Source organism: Bos indicus x Bos taurus, chromosome 23, assembly GCF_003369695.1.
Source record: "Bos indicus x Bos taurus breed Angus x Brahman F1 hybrid chromosome 23, Bos_hybrid_MaternalHap_v2.0, whole genome shotgun sequence".
Lineage (NCBI taxonomy): Eukaryota > Metazoa > Chordata > Mammalia > Artiodactyla > Bovidae > Bos > Bos indicus x Bos taurus.
Genome location: NC_040098.1, coordinates 50,216,974 through 50,237,203, shown reverse-complemented (window position 1 = coordinate 50,237,203; position 20,230 = coordinate 50,216,974). Strand labels below are relative to the sequence as shown.

Genomic DNA, 20,230 nt, shown 5'->3' with positions numbered 1-20,230 from the left:
TATGTGATGTCCGACTCTGCGACCCTGCTGCCCTGTCCTTCCCTATCTCTTGGAGTTTGCTCAAGCTCATGTCCATTGAGTCAGTGATGCCATCCAAGCACCTCATCCTCTGGCGCCCCTTTCTCCTCCTGCCTTCAATCTTTCCCAGCACCAGGGTCGTTTCCAATGAGTCATTTCTTTGCATCAGGTGGCCAGAGTATTGGAGCTTCAGCTTCAGCATCAGTCCTTCCAATGAATATTCAGGGTGGATTTTCTTTAGGATGGACTTCTTTGATCTCCTTGCAGTCTAAGGGACTCTCAAGAGTCTTCTCCAACACCACAGTTCAAAAGCATTCCCTTGCAGTTCTTCTATGCTCAGCCTTCTTTATGGTCCAACTCTCACATCCATACATGACTGTAGGAAAAACCATAGCTTTGACTAGATGGACCTTTGTTGGCAAAGTGATGTCTCTGCTTTTTAATATTTTTTAATAATACTTTTTAATAATGTTCTATAACATTTGTGATAACATCATAAAGGAAGTACTGAGAATATCCCCATTTTATAGATGGAGAATTTAGGCATTTGTCCTAAGCTATCCGGCGCTCAGGTTGAAGCTTATGAAGTGGCTTTGGCCAGGGAAGGTGGTTAGAAAAGGCAGCGATAGCCATTCCCTGCGTTCGGTCTGCCCGCCTGTGGCAGGGTGTTGCTAGAGATGGTCCTGGCTCGTGTGTGTGGCTGATGTAAAGCCCTCCACAACGAGGCGAGCTTTTACCCAGGCTCCATCCGTGAAAAAGTATGACTTTACCAAAGTTAAAGAAAATTTCTTTGGACAATCTTTTACCAAAATAGGATGGTCCTTTGTGCTAAAATGCGAGGCATGAAATGGCAAAGTCCTGAAGTCGTTGTCGACACAGGACACCCAGCCTTACAGGCTCCGTGATGCAACGTGCTAGTTCATTTTTGAAAGCTCTCTTTTTCAAGGCAGGGTAACCAGTGAAGACGTGAGAGGCGTGTGACAGGTGGGCTCAGCAAGGCCTCCCAGGCTTTAGATGTGCCACAGAGTCAAGGGCTTTCCAGCCCTCCTGGGTTCATGACTGGATGCTCTAAACATGCATCTCATCCGTGAAGGAGTGTTCCCCGTGCCTGGTACCCAATCCCCAGGCTTGAAGGAGTGTTTGTGCGTGAATGCTCAGTCGTGACTGACTCTTAGCAACTTCTTGGACGGTAGCCTGCCAGCCTTCTCTGTCCATAAGGTTTTCCAGGCAACAATATGGAGTGGTTTTCCATTTTCTTCTCCAGGAAATCTTCCCGACCCAGGGATGGAACCCACATCTCCTGCATTGGCAGACAGATTCTTTACCACTATATCATCCGGGAAGCCCAAGCTTGAAAAAGAGCCATTGTGAAAATGAAATGGTTCCGCGTCCCAAATGTATTACTGTTCTTTCTCAGTAATTAAAATCTGTAAAAGGAATGGAGTCAGAATAAGCAATGTTGTGTTCCCAGGGAAGTCTCGGATCTCGCGAGAGTCCGTTTGGGCCACAGTATGTATCCGGTGCCCATGGTGGGTGCTGCTGCGGGGGAAGCATGAGGTGGGCTTTGCAGAAGGAACCTCCATGCTCCAGGTGCCTCAGTTTCCCCACTTACAACGTGAAGTCAGCTCTGCTTCCAAAGGATTTCATTTGCATGACAACTTTACACTCTCCCTCCAAAATGTGGAAGCCATGTTAAATTATTATTAAATCAGATTGTTCAGTAACAAAATCCAGCTCCCTGTCTCCTGTGTTTACAAGTAGACTGTTTGTTTAACAGAGCCTTCTGTCATGCTTCCAGGCCCTGCTAAGTACTTTACAGAAAACCTCTTCCACAGATACTACTAATTAACCCCATTTTACAGATAAAGAAACCAAGGCCCAGAAAGGACACGTAACTGGCCCAGGCCACTGGCTCCGGAGCCGGGCTGAGCGAGCCTGATCCCTGCTGCCAGGGAGGGCGCGAGCTGACCCCGCAGTCCGTCCCGGCCTTCGCCACAGCAGGCGGCTGTTTCCACTGGAGCACCTCTGTTGGATGGGTTCTCTTTTGTGTCCCTAAATGTGAGGGCTTTTGAGGAAATTAATGCTTCTGCCTCAGTTAAATCGTTTTTCATCCAGTTTGTGATGGAGTTCAAAAGCAGGAAGACGGCTTTTCCCAGGAGACATCGCTCTCTCTGCTTTGGAGCAGCTCCGGCTTGGCCCTGCCCCTTTGCCGTACCCCCACCCCTGCCCGGAGTGTGCAGATGAGGGTCCCAGTGAGCAGGGGAGGGACGGGGCTCCGCTTGCCCTCACTTCAGCATCCTCCTCTCAGCCCTTCCTCTTGCTGTCCCGAGCCCAGTCAGCCAAGCCGTAAGGCACAAACAGCAGGCTTCACCAGACTCTGGCAGAGTTGGCACCGCCCCGCCCCCATCAGCACCATCAAAACAAGCAAATGGCCATTCATTTTCCAGCTGCATCTTCAAGTGCTCATTCCTCCCTGCGTAGGAATGTCATATATTTTAAGAGAGAGATGCAAGGCCTTTTTGCAATTTCTTCTTCCTCCCTGGTGTGTGTGCATAGTGTGTGTGTGTGTGTGTGTGTGTGTGTGTGTGTGTTGAGTGTGTCCTGTGGAACAAGGCTGTCTAAGGGTCTGCCTTGGCACATTGCCTTGATGACTATTTTGTCAGCATGTTTTTTCTTTAACCTTCCACAAATATGCATCTGCCTCCAAATAGCATTTAATGAAGAGGTGTTTGAAATAAATCTCTGGAAACAAAAGCTACTTTATTCATCATCCGTGCGGTGATCAGCCAGGGAGGCTCCTGTGTAGAGTGCATAATTAGAAGCAGAGGACTGTGTGTGCGTGCCTGCACGCGGGTAGATATCGATGGTGTTAATAAAAACCTGGCTTCCGTTCCTCCTCTGATCAGAATAAGAATTAGGTTACCTGCAAACTAAATGACAAGAGGCAGCTGCAGAAAGAAAAATGCATTATTTTTTATTATTGTCATAGCCCTCTTCCAATATCCTTTCTCCTTCCAAATCATGGTACCTCAGGATCTTTAACGATATCTAGGTATAAAAAGAAAGCAGAGTTTTGTGGGGAAGATATTTCTTTTGTAGAATAAAAATGAAAATCACCTGTGTTATTATTTTTTTAAAGGCTGTTGGTCCTTTTAGGATTGGCTCCTTGATTTCATAAAGCCCTTTTAATCATAATAAGACGCAGTCTCACTGTAGCCACCGTGGTTGAGGAATGGGGTTAATCAAAACATATAGCTCACTGGAGCCGTATGATGTAGTGAGAAGACGAACCTTCAAATGACTGATAAATAAGAAAGCAGGATGCATTTCAAAGAACTATAAAAACTCAAGTTAAAAATTGTACCAGGCGGGCTTAGGGTCCTGTCAGGACCTCAGCATCAGGCAGCACTTGATGTGTTTCTGGGAAAGAGTGGGTTCGTGTTCTGGCACCTGCATAGTAGCTCTTTGACGTCTATCAGTGCGTCTGACCCTCGGTCTTCATTTTCTTCCTCTGTAAAATGGGCATGCAGTGGTTTCTGTCTCACAAAGGTCAAGGTGAGGAGTCTGTAGAACAGGAAGTGTCAGAATACCCCTGCATGTAGGAGTGTTCGGTTGTCTTCCTGCTGTGAGTGGAGGTTGATAGCATTGCAGGTAAATAGAGGCAGAAGAACAGGATATATTTTCATTGAGGAGATTTCAGATGAGTGAGGAAAGGTGAGACCATAAGCCCGGCAGATTTCTGTAAATGAAATATTTTCCCAAAGTATAGGTTCTCACACATTATTTGGTTTACAAAACCTGTTCAGCCCTTATTTTCAGTTTCCACTCCTGCGGCTCCAGAACCTGTCCTTCCTGCATCACCTTGACCCATACTGTGTTCTGGCAAAAGATTTGGTAACTAAACGCGGGGACGTGGCTTCCGTCACTGGGAGAGTCCCAAAGGCTGTTAGTGTTTTAAAGGTTCTGTGATGTCTTACTGTAAGAAACCTGAACCTAGCGTGTCCCCAACTTACTGGACCATGGAACCCTTTGATTTTCATTTATTTATTTGAGAGTTGAAGTATAGGTATCCATTCATTGTGTGTATAGGTCACGATGGCTATGATCACAGTATTTTTCCTACAGGAATGAATAAAGCTGTTTTTTCAGTTTCACTGAGATGTAATCGACAATATAGGTTTAAGATGTACAGCATAATGCTTTGACTTGTTTATATATATATATGTGTGTGTGTGTGTGTGTGTGTGTGTGTGTGTAGTGAACTGGTTGCCACAGTAAGTTTAGTTAATGTCTATCATACAGATACAAAAAAGAAAAAGAAAAATATTTTTCTTCGTGATGAATACTTTCAGGATCTGCTCTCTTAGTAAATTAACTTGGTTTCTTATCACATTAATTTGGCATTATTTCTGATAAGCATGAAGCAGTGAGTAGAATCTGAAGCTGGTGAGGACCTGGGCTCTGAGGAACCCCTTCAGGCCCCCACTGCCCACAAACATTTCCATGAAACCTTAAGAGAGATCTGTATCGTCCACAAGGTCCTGCCTCCCTGCCACCACAAGTTCACGAGCTCTGAAAGCAGTGGGCTGCCCACACACAGGTCTTGGTTATTGTGACCTTGAGCTCATCCCTTACGTCTCCGAGCCTCAGGATTTTCATTTCTAAAGGGGGACAATAGTCTTTATCCCATCAGGTTGGTGAAAGTGAAAGTGAAGTCAGTCGTGTCCGACTCTGCGACCCCATGGACTGTAGCCCACCAGGCTCCTCCATTCATGGGATTTTCCAGGCAAGAATACTGGAGCGGGTTGCCATTTCCTTCTCCCAGGGATCTTCCTGACCCAGGGATCGAACCCGGGTCTCCTGCATTGCAGGCAGACGCTTTAACCTCTGAGCCACCAGGGAAGTCAGGTTGTTAAGTGACATATAATGTATGTTTTTAACACGTTCTGTTAAATGAGGCATGATTGTACGTGAACTGCGAGGCAACACATTGATATACATGTGGACCTCTGGCTCTGGAGGTGGGGGCAGAGGGTGGGGGGCAAAGGGCTGACGGGCCTCTTATTCCCCGGCTAAGATGACTGCTGTCTCTGGAAGCACCCTGTGTTTGAAGGTGGCTGAGCTACGCAGGAGCCACAGTGGAATGACACGGGTGTGACCCGTGTTCCTTGTGCTTGAGACTAGAGCGTGGTTCACCGATGCTCTGTGGAGCCCCCACGAGTTCTGAGAGGAGACTCTTGTGAGGCGGTGCCCCCAGGGGCATAGATTCCGTCGGTGAGGGGCTCCAGTCCCAGACACCTGCAGTGAGAACCCCCGGGCCAGAGCACGCGCCCCGCCAGTACAGGGTCACGGCCTGGGCCGTCCTCTGCCAGGGATGTGCAGGACACGCAGGCGGCCAGCGTGCAGTCAGCCCTGTGCCCGCCTCTGAGACGCCTGCCCAGCAGGTCGCCTGCTGATCGAACACCCCCGTCACCTTGCTCCTTCGCCCCCAGCACTAAGCAGGCAGGAACCGTCCCTCTAGACTTTCTCTCAGTTGGTGGAAGAATCGCTTTTGAAAATGGGGGACCAGGAGTTAAAGGAACCCCCCGCCAAGTCACCAAAACTAGTCGGGGACAGAGCCAGGCTGTCCCAGCAGAGCGATGGCCCCTAGGCTTCATGTGAAGATGCAAGAGGTGACCATGCCTGGCGCGCGGTGGCCCCGGCTCAGTGGTAACCATTATCAGGTTGTTCGTCTGATGAATTTTGTTAAAACTTACAGAACAAAAAGGGATAATTACTCATATGTTACATTCTATAGTGTTCTGTTGTTTATAAGGACTTTTAATATATATTATCCCATTTGGTCTTCGTAATAATTCGATGGGGTGAGACTGTGCCTGCTCTTGGACAGCAGCATCTGCAGAGGCTGAGGCGGATGGTGCCCCAGCTCACGTGGGAGTCAGGCTGCTCGGAGCAGCTCGGGGGCCCAGCGTGGCGAGGTGTGACTTGCTGGGTGGGTTAGAGGCTGGGGAGCCGCGGGCACCGTGCCCACACCCACCTCTGCCATCCCTCGCTGCGTGTTACCTGCGCCCCGTCCACACTGACTGGGCCACACCGCACAGCCGGCCCCACGGTGAGGACGGGTGCACGAGCCTGGAAAACCTCGTGAACTGTGCGGTGACGAGCACGGGATGGTTTGGGGAGAAGGGAAGAAATCCCGAAAGTTGCCTTCATGGAGACCCAGTGTATGGAGTATTCTGTTCACTTTTCGGGAGGGAAATTCGTTGTTAACTGAGCTCGGTATGTTTCCTCTCTGTGCCTGAGTAGCCAGAGAGGGCGGCTGCACAACATGAGTAGCCAGAGAGGGCGGCTGCTCAACACTGGCCATCTTCTCCCCTGGCTCCAGCCCAGTGCACCTTCTGCCAGCTTGCACCTGAGTCGGGCACGGGGCGCCTCCATCAGGACCCGCATTCACCGTCCACGTACCCGGAACTAAGGCCTCCGTTACACCTGCCCTGGGCACTGTGCTGTAAACAGTGTTCGACTCGCATGGATTTGTTGCGGAAGAAAATAACGCTTCCCATTTCTCCCTAATGTGGAGAAGTCGAACTCATTGTTTCTGTTACTGAAATAGAATTTAATACTAACAGGTGGAATTTTATTTTAAATAGAGAAGAAACCATTTCCTTTTAAAATGCGGACACACAAACTGTGGCCCTTGTTTTCCTCTTAGCATAATTTCTCTGGGTAAATGACTAAAAATTGAGACCATTTTTTCCTTCATTTTCTTTGTATCTAATATTTGGAAAGTAATGTTTGTGTAGGAAGAATAAGAACACCATAGATCCCCAGGAAGCCCCCCAGTTTTTTTGTATCTTGGGGTCTTCCCACCCAATCCCATCCCCTTCTCCCAGCCCCCCAACCCACCCCCACCCCCCCGCCGGCCCAGAGCAGCTGCCAGGTTTTCTCTGAAAAATTTAGGTCCTCACAGTTAGCTTTTTGTTCCATATCTGTTTCTGTCAAGAGTTAATATTAGGCTGTTTTCTGGAAAAACCAAATCCGTAAATGTTTTCAGAGGTTTTGCCCAAATGAACCTCCCTTGGACGTTTCTATGGTCAAATACGATGGAGAAAAAGCTTCACAGACACAGGGTGGGGGTCTGCCCCGGGCCGGTTCTTTGGCCTTACGGGATCAGGCAGAAATACCAACACCTGCGTGTGTGGGGAGAGGACGGGAGAGGAGGGGCGGAAGGAGGTGCGGTCCAAGGGAGTCAGCCCTGCACAAGGCCTGAAGTGCGATCTTCACTCCAGGCTTGGACCAGCCGCTGGGAGTCAGACCCACTCCAGTGTTCTTGCCTGGAGAATCCCAGGGACGGGGGAGCCTGGTGGGCTGCCGTTTATGGGGTTGCACAGAGTCGGACATGACTGAAACGATGCAGCAGCAGCAGCCGCTGGGAGTCAGACGTCTCAAGTGGTGGAGGTTGGTCAGACCCACTCCAGTGTTCTTGCCTGGAGAATCCCAGGGACGGGAGAGCTTGGTGGGCTGCCGTCTATGGGGTCGCACAGAGTCGGACACAACTGAAGCGACTTAGCAGCAGCAGCTGCTGGGAGTCAGACGTCTCAAGTGGTGGAGGTTCGTGTCTGTTTTGCCCACTCTCCTCTGAACAGTGGAGAGTAGCTTGAAGGCCAGCTCTGCGTGAGCCAGGTCGAGTCCCAGCTCCCGGCCCTCCCAGCATCCAGCCTTGTAAGATCGGGGACCTGCAGGACGGGCAGTGACGGGAGACGGAGCCGGCGCTGGGAGCAGGCCAGCCAGGCGGTGCTTAGAGCTGTTTCCAGGTTAAGTGTGGGGCGAGGGTTAACACACCTGGTTTCCCATTATGTCTTTTTCTTTTTTTAATCTGTAGCCCCCACTCACTTATCTGAGGTGTATGAAGGGAAATACCCATCCCCCGGTGAACATGGTTACCTGGAAACAGTCGTCATCGTTAAACTGTATGTGACCTCACTTAAAACACAGTGATGATGTAAGACTGTGAAGATAAGCCGAGAAATTTAGTGGAAGATTTAAATGACCGTGCAAACCTTCTCTGAGAGTGCCAGCTAGCATTCAGAAGTAATGCTGGCATTGGAAAGGCTCAGTCTTTTAACCTGAAAATAGTGGGTTTACGGTCTTCCCTGGTGGCTCAGGGGTAAAGAATCTGCCTGTCAGTGCACGAGACACAGGTTCAATCCTTGATCCGGAGAGATCCCACGGGGCTCGGAGCAGCGAAGCCCGCGCTCCACAGAACGAGAAGCCCCGGCAACGAGAAGTCCACGCGTCACGACAGAGCAGCCCCTGCTCCCCAAAACCAGAGGGAAAAAAGTGAACATAAGAAATGATGTCTTTGACAAGCTCTGAAGACGAAATAAAGAGACTGAATGGGAGATAGAAGTTTCCCGTTCCAAAGACCCTTCTTTCTTCCCTTGATGCATCTATTTATTCATAGCAATATATTTATTGTCTTCAAAATGATTTTTACTGTCTTCACAGCAATTTTCTGGAGATGTAATCTGCATCCTATACAATTTCCTCATTAAACCTGTGCAGTTCGGTGGGCTTTAGTACATTCACGATGTGTGACCAGCTGCACAGTCAGTTTGAGAAATGTTCCATCTCCCCTGAAAGATGCCCTTTATTTTCAGCACTGGTCTCTGTCAGCCCCCCCCCCCCCCGCCCCCTTCTCAGAGGGAGTGGTCTGGGCTGCAGGCCCCTCCCCCTGCAGTGCTTTAACCAGAAGCACAGACGAAACTGCACTTGAACAGAGATTTCTGGGGCTTCCTTTGCCCCCTTGTTTCTTAAGCTAAGAACCACCATGTTCAGGCAGGGCCCTGACACCTCGCCCCGGGTCCCCTCTGTCCCACAGAGAACATGGGCCGCGTGCAGTGCCGTGCTCCCGCCTGCCTACCCGCGGTGGCGGAAGCCGTCCTTGGTTTTCTAATGCTGGGCGGCGTTTGATTTGTTTTAAATGAATGTATTTTTTAGATTTTTACATGTTTGTTTGTTTTGACCGCACTGGGCCTCGCTGCTGCATGAGGGCTCTCTCTCGCTGTGGCGAGCGGACACTGCTCTCTAGTTGCCTCTCACTGCAGCGGCTTCGCAGGGCCTGGGGGCTTCATAGCTGTGGCACACGAGCTTAGTTCTCCACGGCATGTGGGATCTTCCCAGATCAGGGATCAAACCCATGTCCCCTGCGTTGGCAGGCGGATTCTTAACCACTAGACCACCAGGGAAGTTCCAAATAAAGAATTCTTAAGCTTGAAAGTAGATCAGAGAGGATTCAAAAAGACCTCAGACCCCGTTTCTGCTCTTAAGGCCGTCAGTGGATCCAATCCACATTTGCCAGAAGGGCTGCATTGTTCCGTGTGATTTCCTTGTGGAAAGTTTTTGTTTCCTGCGAATCTTCGTATCTAACTGAAATTCTGTCAAAAGATAAGAACAAACATGGGAGGCTTCCTTAATGGTTGGAAGCATGCTTAGCACTCGGTGGATCTCACGTGGCTTCTCAGGGAAGTCACAGAACAAGAGTTCCTGAGTGGGAGCCGGGCCTGCCTCCAACCAGCACAGTGCACTCCTGGCGCTTGGCGAAATTAAGTCAGAATCAAAAACAAACTGTTGGAACAAAGCGACGAAATCTGTAAACATCAAGGCAGCACGGAGCCTTGAGTGAGAACAACCTGAACTTGTCAAGCACCAAACCCGGCAGCCAAATTCAGGAAGCCGTTTTTTATTACAAATCGAGTAGATGGAATTGAAGTCAGGGCTGTCATTTGAAGTAGATGGAATTGTAGTCAGGGCTGTGATTTGAATGTACAGGAAAGTCACTGGTGATGCGTACTGTTTTATAGGAAAGACCGGTTTTTAAGTTCATTTAGATAAGATCACAGTCGCATAGACAGTAAACAGACTGGAAGTGCTTGTAAGTCGAGATAATGAATCGAAAAGCTAAATGAGTCATTTGAAAAGGAAAGGTCATGGACGGCGCCATAGGGATACATGTTAGCTTTGGTCTTATTTACACAGTTATTAATTGGGCTGAACAGACTGCTTCTGGAAACAGTACTAAGGAGCTGAGCTGCTTCCTGTGAAACCTTTGTTTTAAATGGAGGCTTTAAAGCATGGCGGTTAAGAGCGCAGCCTGGCCTTGCATTTGAACTTGGCCCTGCTGCTCACTGACTCGTCAACCTGGAGCACAGCAGCTAACGTCTGTCAGCCACAGTGTCCCCGTGGACACCATGAACAGGAAAGGTGGCCGCGCCACGGGAGCGCGCCGTCCGTCAGTGAGGAAAGCGCCAATGCCCTCCCTGGCGCACGGCACCCACGGGCGGCACATCGGTAGCGTGATCACCATCAAGACCGAGGGCCAGGGCTGTGTTCTCGGAGGAGATGCCGAGCCCGGGCGAACCGCACAGGGTGAACTTTGCCCACACATGGCCGTGGCCAGAAGCTGAGTGGATGTCACTGCGGCGATTCCAGAACTGTGGCAAGCTGACGGGAAAGCGGCCCGTCCCTGTTAGAACGACTGTCACAATAATCTTTAAATGGAAAAAAAAATCACACTAGCTTTGCCTAAAGGGAAGAAGCCAGAGGTTGAGCGAATAACCGCTGGCTAGAGCAGAAGGCCTCCCCTGTGGGGAAGGTAACCTGTGCCTTCCTTGAGCAACACCAGGAGACAGGTGGGCGGTCCAGTCGCGAGGGAGGTGTTGGTGCAGAAACCAATTCCTCGAGTAAAACACGCTGCACCAGGCTGCATTACCATGGACGGGTGAGCTGGCCTCAATAGACAGCATTCCTGAACAGTTACAGCTTCACCGTGGGTGATGGGAAGGACGCCTGTGAGGTTTTCACCTTAGCAGGTACGTGGAGACGTTTATATTTTGCATATTGGCAGGGGCGAGCCTGGAGCAAGGGGCCAGCTAGGGCCGGGGAGCCCCGTTAAACCAAAATCTCCCTCTTTAGACAAGCCCCTCCCCTACCGGCAACCCACTCCAGCATCCTTGCCTGGAGAATCCCATGCACAGAGGAGCCTGATGGGCTACAGTCCATGGGATCGCAAGAGTCAGACACAACTGAGCGACTAAACCACCACCACCTCCCCTACCCCAGTCCCTTTAGCAACGGGGTCTTGGACAGCTGTCACAGGTGTGCGTCTGCTGAGCTGGGCAAGAAAGCGATGAAGGCTGTGCCTCGCGAGTGTTACTTTGTGTCTTCACTGCAGTTCACTCACGTAGGCACCATCTCCGTCTGAGAGATGAGGAAGCTGTGCGGTCAGTCTCCTCAGACGCGTGAACACACCCAGCAGGGCCAAGACTGAGGCCTGACGCTCGGCTGCAAGGCTTAGCAAAGCCGCCTCGAGGTTCCACAGCTGTTCCTCCAGAGACGGTGGAGGCGCCAGCCCCCCGGGGTCCCTCCCCCACGCCCAGGGTCCTCAAAGAGATCAGTTCAGTTCAGTCACGCAGTTGTGTACGACTCTTTGCGACCCCATGAATTGCAGCATGCCAGGCCTCCCTGTCCATCACCAACTCTCGGAGTCCACCCAAACTCATGTCCATTGAGTCGGTGATGCCATCCAACCATCTCATCCTCTGTCGTCCCCTTCTCCTCCTGCCCGTAATCCGTCCCAGCATCAGATCTTTTCAAATGACTCAGCTCTTCGCATCAGGTGGCCAAAATATTGGAGTTTCAGCCTTAGCATCAGTCCTTCCAATGAACACTCAGGACTGATCTCCTTTAGGATGGACTGCTTTTATCTCCTTGCAGTCCAAGGGACTCGCAAGAGTCTTCTCCAACACCACAGTTCAAAAGCATCAATTCTTCAGTGCTCAGCTTTCTTTGTAGTCCAGCTCTCACATCCATACATGACTACTGGAAAAACCGTAGCTTTGACTAGATGGACCTTTGTTGACAAAGTAATGTCTCTGCTTTTGAATATGCTGTCTAAGTTGGTCATAGCTTTCCTTCCAAGGAACAAGCGTCTTTTAATTTCATGGCTGCAATCACCATCTGCAGTGATTATGGAGCCCCCAAAAATAAAGTCAGCCACTGTTTCCACTGTTTTCCCATCTATTTCCCATGAAGTGATGAGACCAGATGCCATGATCTTAGTTTTCTGAATGTTGGGCTTTAAGCCAACTTTTTCACTCTCCTCTTTCACTTTCCTCAAGAGGCTTTTTAGTTCTTCAAGACCATGACAAAGAAGAGGAAATTCTGAATAAAAGGCAAAAAATGAAGTGTAAATACTTATGGGGAAAAGAAATTCGAAATATTAGAAATGAATAATAAATTCACTGAAATAGAGATTAAAAAAAAAGAGAGAGAGAAACAGATGAGACCAGAAGTCAGTTGAAAGGAGAATGAGTAACTCAGAGGCTGTGACTAAAGAATTACACCCAGCACAGAGCACAAATACCTAAAGATTAAAAACCTGCAATCAGTCAGGTAAGAGAAACGGAAGGTAGATTGAGAAGCCCCGCAACGCGGAGCAGTGGGGTTGCGAAAGAGAAAAACAGGAGTCATGGCTGGAACTTTCCAACATGGATGAAGACATGAAGCATCTGGGTGAAGGCGCACGCTGAGTCCTGAGCAGAATAAACCAAGACGAGCGCAGGCCCAGCCTCATTAGAACCTCCAAGCTCAAGAAGAAAGCCTCTACGCGGCCGGGAAGAAGAGACAGATTCCTGGTGCAGAAGCAGCTCTGCCCGACGGCAGATGTGTCATCATTGCTAAAGGGCACAGCTGGGCGGAGACACAGTGACCCTGCAGTCTCAGCCTCATCAGATGGTCTGCGTGGGCGTGTCTCAGCCAGGTCAGTTCTGAAGTCTGCCTCCCACATGCTTTCACTGGAGAGAAAAGGAAAGATGTTCATCTGCAGGAAGAGAGGCAAGAGAGAGGGTCAGCCGTCAGGAGCTGTGAAAGCCTCAGGTTCTACACTTGCCAAGCTCTCAAGGCACCTGCCATCGCTGCTTTAAACTTGCTACCTCTTGTTAGCGTGAACTAGGTTTGCAATACAAGGGTCTGGGTTTTCCTCCGTGGTTTAACACCTGTATTTACGGTAATATAAACCCTAAATTTTGTAGTGTCTTACATTCTGGCTGTTGTCACGTTGACTGTTGTTCTTGGACTCCTGAAGCCAGTGCCTCCTCCCATGTCTGTCGTGGAAGAGATTTCATGCTTATTCCTGACAACCTCTGCCTCTTAACTAATTCCCCTAAATTCCCATGTTCCTTAGAAGTGGCAGAAGGGTACCATTCAAAGGAAAAGCACTGTGTAACCAGCCACCTCCTTCATCTCGCATTGTTATCGTAACCTGCAGATTGTTTATCACAGCATCTCAGCTCTGAAAAAAACAGGATGTTTTTCAGGAGCAGTGGTACTTTGTCAGGAGCACCTGGATGGTAGCTTTATTATGTTGGTTTGAAATGTGTGTTCCGAACCAATGCTTTTGTTTGACAGCTTTGTTGATATTGCAAGTTGAGATCATTTATGTTTGAGTACTTGGTTCTTCAGAGGTTTTTCTGTTTAAAAAGTTGTATACTTTTTCAAATCAGTGATTCATCAGTGGGTTTATAGTGATATCAGGCTTAGTGTAAATTGATGTATAAACTTGTTCTTCTAACAAATTTATAGCTTTAGTAGATATTTCCTTAGTTGTATAGATTTCATAGGTATATAATGAAGCATTTAAGGAGACATTTTTTATTGTAGAAGTAACTTAACAGACTTCCATCACGACTATCTATGTGTATGTGTGTATACATATGAGTAATATATAGATATGTATTTGTGATGTATGTGTTTAACCTGTGTAAAGAAATGTGATAACTTCTAAAAATACCTAATTTTAAATTTGTATCCAATATTATGAACTAGTTATTGACCCCTAATAAACTGGGGAAAGAGGGGGATAAAATGGAGGAATGGCTACGTTTGTGTCTATCACATCCTTAGAAGCATAATTTGAAAAATAACTCCCCACATAATTAACAATTAGAAGTGTTCCCTTAATAATTAGAAATACTAACAAATAATGACATTACTAATTGAAATATCAATTCTGACAGGCACTTACTTATTTCTCTATTAAAATGGCTTCCTGAAAGTATCACAGGAAGTTAATGAATTGCTTGTTAATTAGATGTGAACTTTTCTCCTCTAGTTTTCAAATGAAAAAAAAAATGAAGTATGATGTATTCATACTTGTATTCATACATTCATAAATTGCACATTAATGGCAATACAAATATAATATATGGTAACGTTACACATGAATGTGATAAGGATATTCACAGTCGCATTTGCTAATTTTGGATACTGACTTATCTTTTAAGTTCATTTTGTTCCTGAACATTCAAGTGCTGAAGCAATGTCTTGCCAGCATTTTCTAACTAGCCCAAGTGAAAGTTGCCCTGAAAACACTCAAACATTGACATCCAACCAACAAATCAGTCTGTCTTTTCTTCTCTCATTTCGTTAGCCTCTCAGCAAATACCCTGCTGTGATCAACGACATCTCCTTCTGGCTACCTCGCGAGAATTACACAGAGAACGATTTCTATGACTTAGTCCGAACAATTGGAGGAGACCTGGTGGAAAAAGTTGATCTTATAGACAAGTTTGAACATCCAAAGTAAGTAAAACAAAACGCTCTCTGACTTACCCTTTTTTGTTCTCTGTGACAAACGGCATGTGGGAGTATGTAATCGAGTTTTGCTGCAATGTAGTATGTAAGAGACAAATGTGATCTGAATTTATAGCGAACCTTAAGCATATCAGAAAACTCTTTTATATCAGTACTTTCTGAAAATCTTTCAAGATGCGGTTTTCATCTTTCCTGCCTTAGTAAACAAAGGATATGAAATAGAAGATTTTAAAGATCTTGGAGTTTTCCGGTGTTGTTTTGGGAAGCAATTTCTTACCCTCTCACATTCTGGGTGCTGAGGAAATGGAGCCGACAGAGCAGTTTGTGGCGGGAAAGCTGTTTTGTTGGTCTCTCAGTGAACGTTTATTAAGCACATACCACACACCAAGACCCGTACTGCGCCCTAGGAGTTCCGTGTGCGTCTGGAAGTGTGCTCAAGCACTGCGGGAGGCGGTGTTCCCTGAGCGCCTGCACGCTCAGCACCGTGTCTCCATCTATGTCGGTACTCACCTGGCAGCTTGGGTGGATGTCAGGTCCTCGGCTCGCCCGTTTTTGGGGGGAGCAGGGTCTCGTAAATGTTCCTCAGCTGTCTTCTCAAGTTGAAGTTGATTTAAGGAATTTGAGGCCAGGCTTGATCTTTTTTTCTTTTCTTCCTAAAGAATTTTTTGTCTTCAAAGTTTAATAACCGTGTCAGGATCCCTCTCGGTTGTAACCTGCTCTTGCTACTATGTGAACCCTTGTCTCTCTCTAATCAAGGTTTGCTGCCTCCTGGGTCTCAGGAAAGTTTTCTTGAATCGTATCAACAAGGCTCTCTCCTGATTCTGCCCTTGGGGATCCACACATGCCCTCCAGCCCTCCTTTGCCCGACGCCTCGGGCTGCTATTTTTCCCTCTGATGTTTGAAAAACCTCTCTCTCCACTTGGTCTTGGGTGCTCCCCCCACTGTTACCTCCCCCACCTCCGTCTTCTGTGGCCTCTGCTTGCCCACATTCAGATATTCTGTCCCACAGCCACCTTTTCTGAGTTCTTCAAGCTCATATTTCAGTTCTCCCTGTTTTCTTCCTGTCTCTTCCCGGAGTCATTTCTGCTTTGTGATTTTTCCTTCTTAAATAAATTGCTTCATTTGGTTTTTAAAATTCACTGCAAAATACTTGGCCAGAAATTTCATGTGACCCAATGGCAGCATTTTTCTTTGACTTCCCGTCAGTAAGTTTTTCTGCCATTTCCCTTTTTCTTCCTTCCCTGTATTTTAGTTGGTGCATCGGTGGTGTGCATGTGATTGCTTCTTGTCCCTCATATTTGAATGCGTTGGGTTTTTGGAACCCGCTCTTTGCACGAGGTTGAGGGCTGAGCTCGGGGCTCCCTTTGACATCTTGTGAGTGACACGCCCCCCAGTGCTGATTAATGCGAGTCAGCACCCTTTGGTGGAGACCTTCAGCTTCTGTAAAAACACCTCTGAGTTGTTAGGCTGCTTTGTCGTCAGGACAGAGTAGTCGCTCATGGTGACTCTTCAGGACAAACGGATTTATTTAGGGTGCGCCTGAGTCAGGGCTGAAGGCTACTCAAACCAACGCAGGTCTGAGGCCAGAGACCCTCCGCATCTCAGCGCCTCCCACAGTTAAACACACAGTCGCTCTCTGCCCCGCTGCCTCAGCCCAAGGCTCTTCCAGCCTGTCCTCTCTCTTATACCAGCACCAGTTCTGGGGGGAGACAGGCTCACTGAGCGAACCGTCACCCCACATGCTGGGCGGAGCCCTGCGTGCCAGGCCGCTTCCTGGGGTCTGAGCAGGCTGTGGACCAGCCACCGTTGGTTCAAGAACCTATCGTTGGTTTAGTCGGGGGGCCGCCCTAAACCGACCAGCTCCCCTTTCCAAGCAAGAGCATCCTCAGCAGAGGGGCTCACTGCACGGTTTCGGAACCTGCAAGGGGACACTGCCGTCCTCCTCCCGGTCCTCCCTCCCCTCCCCCTCCCCGGCCGCCTCCACCTGCGGGACTCCCAGCTTGCCCCTGGCCGCTGGCTCAGTCGCGTCCTAGTCTTCACCTGCAGGCCCCCTGACGCAGGCTCCGCGGGGCCCAGGGCCCCGTACCTCCCTCCGCCCGCTCTCAGTGTTCTCAGGGGTGGGGGGAGGCTCACGGCCTTATGGCTGGTGGGTGCCTATCCACCCTCCCTCCCTCCCTCGAGGGGCTTTTACTCCATGACCGGAGGTGGTTTATGGCGTTGGAAGCCGAGGCTGTGTGGTCTGGCGGAAAGAGCTGGGACTCAGGCGCCCTGATTCCCGCCTCCCTGCATCCTAATCCCTGGTCCTGGGCCGCCGGGCCGCAGGCTCCTCCTCTGCCCACTTGAGAGCTCGGATACTGTCTTGCAGCGGTTGCCACAAACACAAGGTTAGTCCGTCTGTGTGACATGCTTTGAAAACCGCCACGTTCTAAAATAATTGCTAGGTGGTCGAGTGTCAACCAGTAAATTCCACAGTCAACCCATCTTGTTTCCTAAGACAGAGGACAACCTCAGTAGAGCTAGTCCGCTCGGGTTTGGCGGTCGGTCCAGATGATGAAGCCGATTCTAGAAAGAAGACAATGAGAGTTCACACAGCATGTCGCTCTGAAATGGAGCCTGGTCCTCCCGCAACATGAGGAGTAAGTTTTCTATCAGAAAGAAAAAAAACACACAAATACTCCATCCAGTGGCGTGGATGCTGGCAGGCCGGGCTCCATTGTCCACAGGCTGGTCTCCAGGCTGTATGCTGAGGCGATGCTGCGCGCAGTGCCAGCGGGGGGCTGACCTCTCTGGTCGTCTTTCTAGAGACGGAGCCGAGTAAGCTCAGTTACCGGAACTTAAAGATGGGCCGGCAGTGAGAAGCCCGCTCCAGCTAATCTTGGAGAGCGCGTCAGAAGATGTGTCCCCTTGAAATAGCGCGCAGTGCCAATGAGACGGCCTTGGAACTCTGCTGGCTGCTCGCCCTTCCCTCGTTTTTATCGCAAGGCTGGTGGCATGAGTATAAGAACGTCTATTGTTGTGGTTCAGACAGCCCGGAAAGCAGTTCAAAGAAAATTATTTTTAGCCTGGTATTTCTTTTCCCCCATCCCTTATCTCCCCTCCGTCCCCAAGCCTTCTTTTTAAAGCAGCCAGGGAGGGGTGTATTCTGTCGCCATCACAGAGCGGCCCCGTTGGCCCCCAGCGGGAGACACTATAGAACACAGTTAGTTCAGTCCCCGAACCCCCCCCTTCCGACGTGCCCCCCAGGACCTTGCCGTTTGTGGAAGGATTCTTGGGGGTCCCCTGCAGGCTGACCTGACCCCAGAGGAGCAGCCATGCACAGAGCAGGGAGGGACCCTAGTGCCTCCTGGACGCCGGGGAGGTGGGGCCAGGGGTCAGGCGCTGGGCCAGCGGCATCCCATCCCGTGGTGTCCCATCCCCAGCCGCCTGCCACACCACCCCACGCCCTTGTGGAAACTAACCAGGAAGCCCCTCTCTCCTTTGGAACTTGCCGTTGGCACTTTTCAGGGAGTTCTCCAGCAGCGTCTGTGCTTGGCACCTTGTGCGCCTTTTTGTAAGCGTGGGGACTGAGCGCCCTCTTTCCAAGACGCAGGTAAGGGTGCCTCACACCCCTTTGTGGTGCCTTGTCTCACCCCCACAGTAGCGATCAGAGGGACGTCAGTTAAGACATGCTCCCCAGGCAGCGTGTGTGGGGACAGGAGGTCTCTGTCTTGCTCGCAGGTGTGGAATGAGGAGCAGAACTCCCCTCTCCCGTCTTGGGGGGCAGTTATGAGAAAGGTTTTCCATCGCTGGGTCTTTAAAGTTGTTATCTCAGTTCACAAGGTCACTTCTTTCCACTGGCTGCCACCCAGATGAACGCCCAGGGCCTGCGGTGGGAGTCGGCCCTCCCCTGCCCCCCACCGCCAGTCCCCTTGTCTGTCAACTCACTTTTCACACCCCACAGAGACTCGGGCCCGTGTGCCACAGTCCTCAGAGTCGGTGATGTTGTCCTGGCGACCAGGAGGTGCATGAATCCAAATGCTGCCTCAGAACTGTACAGAGCATCACCACACTCTTACCCTCACTACAGAGTTGGGAGCTGAGTCTCTAAGGATGGGTCTGTATTTGTAAGGAAGTCTCCGCGATACACTGGTGAGACCTTTTTGAGTCAACTTCACATTTCTGAGCAGAAGAGACGCCCCGCAGACTCGGGCCTCACCTGGCTGGCCTCCTGAAAAACCATCAAGCCTCTCGTGCCCCCAGCGCCTCTGGCCTCCAGTGTCACCCTGGGCTGGGCCAAGACCTGCCGGCTTGGGCGGTTCCAGGCAGCTGACTCCAGCGTCTCCTGGCGACTTGTTTTCCTCAACTTGGTCAATCTGAGGCTCCAGCAGCAGTCAAGAGGATGCACCAAAAAAGGCAGGGGGCAGCCACCCCCGGGAGGAAGAGCCCCTCCATGGGGAAGGACTGGTGATGGGCACAGCTGGGCCCAGTGGTCCCACCGTTTGGGTGTCTGCCTTTGGGGTGTTGATAGCGGGCCCGGCAGTCAGGAGCAGGTGGAGGCGTGCAGCAGGGCAGACCAGCGGTCACAGAGGATCTGGGCTTTGGGACAGCCATCCAGGCAAGTGTGGAGGGGAGCCCAGCTCAGGCTGGCCTGGGGGAGCATGGAGGCCGCTCCTGGGGTGGGAGCCCTGGATATTGGGGCAGAATCCTTGCAGGACAGTCTGCGTGTTCTGCTGAGCACTACTGGCCCAGGGCTTCTGCGGGTCTGCCTCTCAGAGGTGGAGTCTGGTTCTGAGTCCAGAATGGGGCAGAATCTGAGATGCAAGGCGTAGGGGGACACGGGGAATGGGGGAGTTAGAAAACCCAGTGGAAACAGCATGTCTTTGTGGGAGTTTCTGTCTCTGTTTCGCTTCATTTTAGTAGTCCATAGCGTCGCTGTGATCATTCGTTCAGGTGTAGTTTGGAGTCAGAAACGGTGTTATCATCGAAAGAATCTGATTAGGGTCTAGTGAGGAGAGAGCAAGGTGGAATGTCCTGAGAGTCCCGTGAAGGAGACAAGGACTCCCCAGGGCAGCGCTGTGAAGGCGAGGGCATCCCCATCACAGAGCCTCTTGTGACTCAGACGCTGGGGATGCAAGCGAAGGGGCTTCCGTCCCACCGTCCCCAGGGTCTCCACCCACCTGCTCACACACGTTTGTCTCCAGCAGAGCCCCCTCGGGGTGTTCTGGAAGCCCCAGAGGGTGTCTTGTGCGTGTGCACAAACCAGCTCACTCCGCTGAACGTGGCATGGCTTCCATCGCATCCCCGCGGCGCCGGCCAGCACACCGTCGAGCTGTGGAGCCCCGTGGGGCCCTGTGTGTTAGGGTTTGCGCACAGCTGGTCCACCCCACGGGTGTCGTCATGCTGTCACCTCTGTCTGAGCCCAGTCTCCCCACCGGCCGCGCAGAGACCCTCCCCCATGCCCTGCCCTGGTCTTTTCCCTGCCGGTTACACAGCAAACAAGGGCTGGGGATTCCGGGTCGGTCCTAAGTTGCCTTTACACGGATGTCTTTTCCATGATGCACGATTCAGGGATAAGGACAAA

At 50.3% G+C, this 20,230-nt stretch overlaps 1 protein-coding gene across 7 annotated transcripts in view; it reads left to right on the top strand.

Moving 5' to 3' along the window:
• The window catches only part of FARS2 (phenylalanyl-tRNA synthetase 2, mitochondrial), a 307,704-nt gene that overhangs the window by 181,868 nt on the left and 105,606 nt on the right, over nt 1–20,230 (top strand). For all 7 annotated transcript variants that reach the window (XM_027525048.1, XM_027525046.1, XM_027525047.1 and 4 more), the window contains one exon: nt 14,507–14,658. In XM_027525048.1, the coding sequence (XP_027380849.1) occupies nt 14,507–14,658 (152 nt within the window). The remainder of the gene's footprint in view (nt 1–14,506; nt 14,659–20,230) is intronic.